The sequence below is a fragment of the Condylura cristata genome, unplaced genomic scaffold, assembly GCF_000260355.1.
Source record: "Condylura cristata isolate star-nosed mole 26May11 unplaced genomic scaffold, ConCri1.0 scaffold00023, whole genome shotgun sequence".
Taxonomy (NCBI): domain Eukaryota; kingdom Metazoa; phylum Chordata; class Mammalia; order Eulipotyphla; family Talpidae; genus Condylura; species Condylura cristata.
The window spans coordinates 14,451,981-14,462,192 of record NW_004567124.1 but is presented as its reverse complement, the minus strand read 5'-3'; the positions used below and the strand labels follow the sequence as shown (position 1 = coordinate 14,462,192).

General features: G+C 37.2%; 1 protein-coding gene across 1 annotated transcript in view; it reads right to left on the bottom strand.

Moving 5' to 3' along the window:
• Positions 1 to 1,135: 1,135 nt before the first annotated feature.
• The window catches only part of RFX7 (regulatory factor X, 7), a 91,694-nt gene continuing 82,617 nt past the window's right edge, over positions 1,136 to 10,212 (bottom strand). The window contains exons 8-9 of the mRNA XM_004687765.2: positions 8,384 to 8,679; positions 1,136 to 7,228 (exon numbers count right to left, since the gene is read on the bottom strand). Coding sequence (XP_004687822.1) covers positions 3,956 to 7,228; positions 8,384 to 8,679 — 3,569 coding nt within the window. The 3' untranslated portion in view covers positions 1,136 to 3,955. The remainder of the gene's footprint in view (positions 7,229 to 8,383; positions 8,680 to 10,212) is intronic.

Here is a 10,212-nt window from a genome sequence, read left to right as displayed (position 1 = left end):
GTGAAAGGTCCTATTTCTGGATTTTTTTTTTAACTGAAGAGCCGAGTTTTCCATAAACCTTGTTTGGGCTATGTGTGTATATGTATATATACATAGTAAGTGTGGTGGCAGCTTTTTTGGAGCCAGGAGGCAAGACACAGAAAAACAAAGCTTAAGGTGATGGAACAGAATCAATGACAGAATCTGGCTATTAATGCTGAATCACTGATGATATCCTTGACCTTTCCCTAAAATTAAGAATAAGTGTTTTTATAATTTAAGCCTGTGTTAGGATTTTCTAACTTGCCCCCTAGACACCACACAGTATTTTTCTCCCCAGAATTTCACCTGCTCATTATATTCAATGTTTGTCAGCTCTTGGTCATAAGACTTTTTTTTTTTTCCTTCTGGTACAGAGGATCCCAACATAGTTATTTATTACCTTTACTGGATTGTCGATTTTCTTAGGATTAGTTGCATTTTGCAAGTACTTTAGCGTATTAGTTTTCACACTCATCTTGTAGCATCTTTCTTTTCACCTTTCCCCTTCTTAGCCTTTACTCTCTGCTTCGAATTGTTCTACCACCTACCACACTGAGGGCTGGTCCTGTGGTGAAAGATAGAGATCTGAATCCACAGCTGAATAGGCTCTTTGGCTAACACCCTGACCATAAATTATAGTCCCAGGAACTGGTGGTTACTGCATCTCTGTTTTCTTTCAAGTGTGAGAAAACTATCTCAGACTGGTTTTACTTTTCTATAGGAGTTAAAATTTCTGGCTGTTCTTTCCTGCTTTGGACCTACAGCCTCAGTTTAGGGTATTGATCACTTTGTATTTCTGATCTAAGGAAGTACCTATATTACTTTCGGATAACTGTGCCTAAATACTTCATAGGCTAGCAATTTCAGGCAAACATGTGACAAAAGAGCTAACCTATGTGCCCTTCATTGATGACAAATGCGAAGTGAACAGCAGAGTTCCATGAATGCAGTAAGATGTGTATCTTTTTAGATTAATAGAAGAGTATATTATCAGCATTGTTCTGCTCTGAATTTCATCAAATCAATGGGAGAAGTTTATCAGGTTTGTCTACAAAATGGCATGCTGCCAAAATAAAACCGACCCCATAAATCACCTTAAGATCCACTCAGTTTCATAGAAAATGTTTTAATTGTTTTTGAAAACATTTAAAAAACAATTTTTGAGCACTTTCAATAAAAAAAGAGAACTGAAATGCTACTGCAATATTCAACTACTGTAGTTTCAGCAGGTACAACAGACAACAAAACACTAGGGAAATCTGACTTTTTGCACTAAATGAAAACATGAAACAGGGCTTGTTTTTGTCGTTTATGGTGTAGTTAAAGCACATTATAGTACAAGACTATTATATGAACCTCAGATGCACTGCACAAAAAAAAAAAAAAACACTTTCCTTCTTTTCAGTTCAAAAGTCAGTGCTTATTGCAATTATATGCAAAATTATTTACTTCATGAAATCTTATCATGATAAACATTATGCAACATGTTTTAAACATCAAAACAATGAAAATAATCTGAGAAAAGAACATATTCAACAATAACTAAGCAGAATTAATAAACATAAAAAAGTAAATAACTTGTGAATAACTATGCTTTCCTGGTTAACACTGAACCAGTTTCAATACAGCCAAAGGAAAAAAAAGTGGTTACAGGAATACCTAGTACTGTACAAGTCAATAACACTCATGCACATTTGTGATCATGTATTAACATGGTGAAGCAAACTAAACTTAATTCTTCCTGCTGTAATATTCTCATGTAAGAGAATAAGAAATAGAAATATCTCATTGAGATCAATGCACATTGCTACATAAGACAATTTTATCTGTCACTTTGATGACATTTTGTCTTTTCGTAATGAAACACATTTAAAAAGTTTAATCTGTGGACTGTATTGGTTGCATTTATCCTAAGAGATGTGCCTACCACAGGTTCAACAAATTTAGTGCAATATATGAACCCCAGAAAGTTTGCTGGACGAATTCAACCAAATTTAAAGTGTTTGCTGCAATACTGTACAGAGGGTTAAAATCCTCCAGTCTATATTTTTATCAAAAAGATTCCATTATTTTTTTATTAGTAGGAAGCTAATAATGTAAACAAGGGATTAGAATGGCCTCAAAATCTCCTTTTCAGAGTATCTCATATAGAAAGGCTCCCATCATTTGTTAAAAGAAATCACACAGTTTCCTTTGGGTATTGCATACTTTGGTGTGCAGTAGTGCTGTGTCTCAATGTACAGTGAAGAAATAACTAGCATTAAGAAAAAATATCTAAAAGATCATAAAATCAAGATAACAGCAAACACACACAAATGCCAATAACTAGGACATATCAATATATAAACCTCTGAGCCAACCCTAGCACCATTTATTTATCAAAATGTTAATAACCTACCTTGCAAATTTATTGAACAATGAAACCCTATTAAATTAAACCCTTCATCATGTTTGTTAAATATTCATTGATTGTAGTCTTTTGATTGGCTTCTTAAGGTAAAGGAAAGCTTAGCTAGATTCAAGGTAGCATAGTAGAAGTTGAATGTTAGCCTTAAAACCTTAATCCTTAATGTCAATTTTTAAATCTCTTTGAAAATGATCTTGAAACTCAAGTGGATAGAGCTGTCAACTAGTGAATATATTCGCCAACATGAAATTCATAAATAATTATTCATAAAACAAAATGGGAGCCATAGAGAAACATTTTAAAACAAATCCTGAGTGCTTCTTTTGCAACTGTGGTTTTCACAATAAATAAATTAAGCATGTAATAAAATGCTCCTCTTCTTCAAGTACTATTGATATCCCCGTTGTTTCGTCAGAGATATAAAGATTTGTGACTTCAGACCTCAGGTGGTAAAATGTTTTTTTGTTCAGGTTTTTCTTTCTCTCCTGCTCATTTGTCTTCCAAAAGTGTATCATGATCAAATTGTATTACGAAATTCAGGAGGAGTGGAGGAATCAGTTACTAAGTTGAGGGCTTAAGAATTTTATAATTAAAAATTTTCAAAAGAAGTCTTCAATAGAATTTTAATATATGATGCTGTTTTTGTGATGAAACTAAGAAAATACTTTTTTTTTCTTAACTCCCCAAACTCAACTAACAAATAATATTTTTCTAACATGCTTGTATTTATTCTGCTCAGCTATAATGTTTGGAGCTACATGTGTGTGGGGTGGTGGTGGTGGTGGTGTGTGTTCCACATTAAAAGCAACACTTTAAAATAACACTAATGCAAGGTCACAAATATAAATGGCTACTAGCTTTTTCTATTAAAAATTTTAGTGCAGTCCCTGCTTTCCTTAAATTAATAGTTTATTTTCCATTATTTTCTCCTATTTGAGCCCTTCATTGTAGATGCAAATGATACTGAAGTCTCAGAAAGTCCTACAGAGATTTTTCATTCTACAGTAGCTCTATGCTTCAAGCCTAAATACTTATAATAACCTGAATATTATCCCTGTTTCAAGGAAGACCTTCTTAACTACAGTTCACCTTAGCTATGATTTTGTATCTAAAAGATAATGCCAACAACAACAACAAAAAAATAGCCTAAACCTTAAATCAATGGTTTCCTCTAAGTTCTGTGAAGATCAAACAATGAATTAAAAGGAACCTATTAAAATAAAGATCTATACTGTTCTTGTAAAAGATGGTTAGTCAATTGTTTACTAACAAAGTGATTAAATGGGGAAACATTATAAATTTAAACCCTAATACTTGTTCTTCTACAGCCTACTGTCTTCAGAAACTTGTTAAGAACGGAGGCAAGTCTAACCATTTCCTACTTGAAGAAGAAACCACATCTGCAGCAAACTCTTTTAAAATGTCACAATTAATAGTAAGTGTTTCTGCTGCGGGAGGCACTTCCATTAAGACAAATACAATACATATGTCTTTAGATACAGTGTGCTACATATTATAAAACACAATTTAACCCAACATTTCAACAGTAGGATGGTCCTTGCTTTCTATCCATTCAAAACCTGATGAAGTCATAGAGCTCATGGATTCACTGCAAATTTGTTGAAATAATGGGTCATTCTTTAATTCTTCCAGTGTAGCTTCATCATCTTGTCCCTGTTGACGACCTGGGTCAAACAGCAAATTTGGGTCTAAAGTGTTCAAATCATTGATGCTGCCTGACAGCTCAGAAGACAACCTGATATCACTAGAGAAATCAGTTGCAGTATTAGTGAGATCAGATGCTACCTGACCTACCAGCTGCTGGTTGGTTTGCAAACTGTCTCCACTCAACAGGTCTTTAACAGTGCTATTGAAATCTAATTGTTGCTCTCCAATTTCTGATTGTGCTTGATTATCTCCAGGAGAAAAACTGATCTGATCGGTGCTATTACTTTTGGTGAGGTAAGATGGTGTTTGGAATTCATACACAGAAGTGCTGGAATCGATCATATTCTGAGAGTTGGCACTAGGAAAAACAGAAGTTGTTTCCAAAATCTGAGTGAGATTCATCCGGGCTGTGTAATTGGAGGGCAGGTTGTTCATGCCCAAACCTCTCACTGCATCATCATTGTCAGAATCAAGTTTACTCAACAAAACATTGGTTATTTTCTTATTGTTGGTTTGCTTCTGAAGAGCATTGGGGAAGGCTGTCTGCATCATGACTGTCAATGGAACTGACTGACTTCTTTGAGCTATGTTGTTGGCACATGCATCTGTGTGAACATTTGTGAAAACATGAACTTCTGGGGTTACTGGACTTCCAAAGGGGGTCACATTAGATCGGGGGATATTAGATACGGGGTATAGGGTACTTCCACTAAGATTACGTTGGCGATGAACAGCAGGGCTCACACTCCGGCATCTAAAGTTGCTGCTGGCAGAATTATTAGTTCCTTTATTATCAAGAGGGGCAGGGACTGCAAAACCCTCCTGCTTGTTGGTATTATTTACAGTGGCACCCTGATGCTGCACAGGAGAGACAGGAGTCAAACGACCAAAATGAGTATCATGATGTCTGGATTGAGATTGATAAGACTGTCCAGGCACAGCAAAAGCATGAGGTTTCCTGAAACGGTCTTCCACTAGTTCCTGATAGCTTGGGAGAATGCCATGGCCGGAAACTGATGAACTACCAACCCCACTGTACCCATTATTCATCCATTCAAGCTTGGTTTTGTCAGGGTGTGTGGCCATGGGTCTTTGCATCGGTTTCACAGGACTACTTGAGACTATGCTGGCATCATGATATGCCATACTGGAGCTAATTGGGGTAAATGCAAATGGATTCCTGCATTCAACAGGACTAGGAGGGACACTACTGCTGCAGTTAGAATGGGGAGTACCAATAGGTGTATGCCGGCTGCTTCCTAAAGCACTGTCCACAGGTGTGGTCTGGGCCAGCCTGGAGCAAGGGCTCTCCCTTGACAGATTTTGAGATCCAGCAATCATTTCAGATGTTGGGGTTGGGGTGGGGGTGGGGGTTGGGGTTGGTGTAGGAGTGGGTGTAGGTGTGTGGATGGGAGTGCCATTGCTATGGATTGGATGATAGAAGTGGGTGCTGGAGGCATGAGATGACAATGGTGCTCCTGGGGTTACTGACTGACTCTGAAGGGTCATTCCCAAACAGTTACCATAAGAATTATTCATTGACATTTGCTGTTCCATGAGCACAAGTTCCTCCACAATACTATCTTGTGTAAGTTCATCATCAAAAGGAAAGTAGCTTTCATTTGTTTGGGAAACAGAAGGCTCAAACTCCTTCAGTTCAGGCTGTAGAGGTAACTGCTCTGCAGACTGTGCTTGTATCTGATTCAAAGAAGATTCTTGTATCTGGCTATGTAGATGTTGGGTATATGTGTCCTGTGGCATTCCTTCTAATTCCCAAACAGATTTCTCTAAGTCATTGATATCAGAGTGCTCAGGAATTGTCATAACACTGATATCTTGCTGCTGCTCACAGCTAGCAGATATAAACTCAGGATCCTTAGTGACCTGTTGCCATTCATTTGGATTAAAGCTGCCATCTGATTTTGAATCACTATCCAAGAGAAAGACATTCCCTTCAAGTTTTACTTTTATATCTGGAGATGATGATGGTGTTGTCTGCTGTTCTGAAGCCAAGTCACTGGTAATAAGAGCAGAAGAATTCAAAGATTGATTTGCCACTGTGTGCGGACTGACATTTATTGATACCTTACTAGAAATCTGAGCACCTGCTGTTGCACTTTCTGGTTTCCCTGAATGTGGAACCTTTTGGTCCTTCTTAACACTGCTTGGTTTCTGACCTTCTAAGATACCTGCTGAAAGATGTTCCACAATTGGTTTCTTTACAGGAGGCACCTGGGACTCTTGCAATGCAGAAGACAGTCGTTTTCTTGGACTTTTAGTGCATAATTTAGGGTCTTTATTTATTGAATCACCATTAGATGGTGAGCTGGTGCTGGTGAAAGTTAAGTTTGGAGTGGCAACTGAGACAGTGAGAGTGCTTTGATTATTGCCTGTCGAAGTGCTTGGCAGAATTTCATTACAGCGACTTTTACATTTGGTCCTCTGGTCACAGACCTTCGATGTTTTTATTTCAATGACACCTTCATTTGAAGGTTTTTGCACTACTGCATCTGTATTACTTTTCTGCCCTGAAAGGGCACTAGGTGTTGTTTTGGGACCTTTAGCCCCATCAGAGTTCTCTTGGCACTGAACAGGATGTTCTTCAGATGATGTTTCAGGTTCCATTTTGACTTCTACAGCAGATGTTCCTCCAGCACTGCTGGTCCTGGATCCAGGAGACTGAAGTGAAACAACAGAACCATTCTTGATCTGTGGAAAGGTCCTTGATTCTTCTGTTGTTCCTGTAGCACTGTTTACTGAGGCAGAATGTTTAAGAGGGGCACTACTGTTGCCGGGTGTAAGGGATATTGCTGTCATTTTCACCACATTTAAGGAACTCACGTGTGATGTAGGTACAACAGCAGTTTTGATGGGACTGCTAGTAAAGAGGACAGTAGTTGGAGAGCGGATGGTGAGTGCACTGGTGTTGGCTGGTTTGGGTAAGATCTGAGGGTAGCGGTGCCGGGCAGAACGATCCCCACCAGGACTGGCTGGAACGTTCTGAGGAGTCTTTGGTGCCTGTTTCACAGACTGCATGTGCTGAGTGACCACCTGTACATTGAGGGGAAGCACTTTGCCATCAGAAGAACTCATAGGACTTGGTGAAGTTACCAATTGCCTGGTCCGCTGGACCTGTTAAAATTGGACAGCAAAACAATCAGATTTAGTGAGCCTAGTCTATAAAAAGTAATTCATGTATCTACCTGGTATTACGGCAGTTAAAAATGCAATACTTAAAAAAAAAAAAGTTCCTATGTTAATAAGAGTTCTTCAAAACCAACTCTATACTACCAGACATATAAATATTGTAAGAAATACAATATAGCATAATTACAAAATAAGACACTTTTCAATTATTAAGATTAATAACTTCACATTTGTAATGAGTACTTACCAAAACATTTTTAAGGAGATTATAGGAAGATGAGATACAATCTTGAGGAAATATGCGACTATAAAGGTTATCTATTGGAGTTTACACCAAGATGATTCACGGGGAGGTGACTGTCTTATAAAAAGGCTCTACTTTGGATGTTAGTAATAAACCACTGTGAATGAGGTCTCAGATAAAACCATTGTCTATGCACATATTCTCTAGCGTGAGTAGTGCAATATTGTGCTTACCAGGTATCCCATGTTGTAATGACATGATAATAAGAACAAGAAAAGCAAGATAAAATGTCTCCTTAGTACTATCAAAAAAACAAAACAGAACAACCCCCCCCCCAAAAAACCCAAAACACCATTTGCTTTAAGCACGATGCATTCTTATCTTAAAAGACACTTCATTGTAATCCCTCTTGTAAGAGACAGAAAAAACTAAGATTCTAAACTTCACTTGTGATAAGGAAGTAAACTGAATAACTCAGGGACCTGCATAAGGCCCTACATCCAGCAAAGTACTATCAATACATACGACAATTCATTCCATCCAAATGTTAAAAAAGTTGACACCAAAAAAGTTTGCAATTATGCTATCCTGACTTGCTCGAGATGAAACCACTCTAGAAATGACTGCTCTCCACATAAAGCTCTGATTGGTTATCTGCATATTTTATGTGTTCTGGATCTTTATATTCTCATTTATGTTCACTTTAAAAGCCACTTTGCAATCCACAATGTATATCCTGAGTCAAACAACTGTCCGAAGCTGATGTCTGTCTGTAGTCATATCGGTTATAGCTTAATCCACACACCTATACTCGCCTCCTTTTCTTGTGCCACTTTTAATTATATTACTGACTTCCCATCATCCCAGTAAGGTCAAGCACTACTTAGTGATATTACCGGAATGGGACTAGGGACAGCTGCCACAACAATACCAATTGGCTGAGGAGAAAGGATTGCAGGATTCCCATTAGAAAGATTAGTCACTCCACTGGTTGTTGTGCCTTCTGATTTTTTTGCTGAGGATTCTCCTGGCAAAGGGGATTGTAATTTCTGTTCTTGCTGCTTCTTCTGTATCTTCCGTTGCAACTGCTGTTTTGCATCAATAGGAGATGGCAAAGTTTTCACTTGAGGCTGAAAGGAATTACTCTCAGCTGTAGGTATAAAAGCAGAAGGCTGGGTAATTCCTCTAATACCTGAAAATAAATAGAAAGCTAAAAGTAAATGCTCTCTTTTACAGAAGTCAGTTACAACTCAATTTCTTTGAATATATAGGCATCTACTGGATGCTCACAGTATTTTCATAAAGCCTATGCATTAGACCTCCAACTCATAAACATTTGTCAATATGGTTTTAACTGACACCTTAAAATATGGTTCAGCTCAGGTGGCAGTTTAAATCAATAATAACAGACAACTGCACAGTATAAATGTGCAGAAGCTAAGTGCCAACATAGTTGTTTTAAATTTTATCAGCAAATGCCAGTGAATTTTCTTTCCCTTTATCTAATTATGAACTCATGTATTTTCATTATTTTAACACTCAAAACCACAAAGAGTATTCAAAACATAGCTGCTGAACCATAAATACCCAAGAAAAAATCTGTATGGGGAAAACAATCTTTAATTAGACAGGACATTAATGAAAAGCTGTACTATTATTTTAAGTACCATGACACAATTATTCCAGCATAACTGAGGAAAAATTTGGTAGTTTCTTAACATTATGCTATTTTGAAAAAGTATTACTGAGAAAGCTTTTAAAAGCAGTATTCAGATTAATACTAAGAAAAGGGAATGGTCAAAAAAAAAAAGGCAAGACAATTTTTCTTAAAAAATTGATTATATAATACAATTCATTTTTAAAATGAAACTGAAATTCAATTTCACATTTCGGGGGTAGTATTAAGACCATTAGAAAGTCAGCGGTAGTGAGTAAAAACAGTGTAGAAAAGACAGGGGAAGACAACATGATATCCTGCTGATAGATTCTGCCCTACCTTTCCTAGCCTAAGTTCTGCTTTTCACTTTATTTTGTTCTTTTAGTAGCAACTTGGGGAAGAAGAGAAGGAAGTGACTATAATAAGCACTTTCCACACATTCAGTGTTCAATAATCCTTCACTTTCTAACCATCCTTTTTATCATTTCAGCACTGTCTTTTCTCTTCAAATGTAGCTTGAATCCAATGTTCTCTCTCGCTGTCTCCTGGATTCTCCCATTCATAGCTTCTGCCAACGGCTCAAAGCTTGGGTGTCTTGTTCCTCCTGCCAGGGTTTCTGGACAGGAATGAGTTCCAAGCAGCTGACTTACTAAAGGACATTTGTAACATAACCTGTTCTTAATATGGAGACTATATAAAAAAATCAAATTCACCTTTATAGGATGAAGATTAACAACAAAAAATGTGGCAAAGGATGAGAAAAAAATCTCAGGAAAGATTCTAAAATGTTTTGAGTAGTAATACAATTGTAGACTACCTTCAAAAACAGAAAAACATGTGTCTATATAATTCTTTGTATTTTTATTTAAAAAAGCCTTGAAACATACAATTGTAAAGGTTTGAAGTATTAACTGCTAAAACCTCAACAAACATAATTGGAAAGTATATAAAACACTTCTCTTGTTTACACTGATGTTTTAAAAATTTATTCAATTCGGGCCCTCCCTGGTGGTGCAGTGGGTTAAAGCACAGCACTGAGAAGCTAAAGCCACTTCCGCAAGAGTTCGA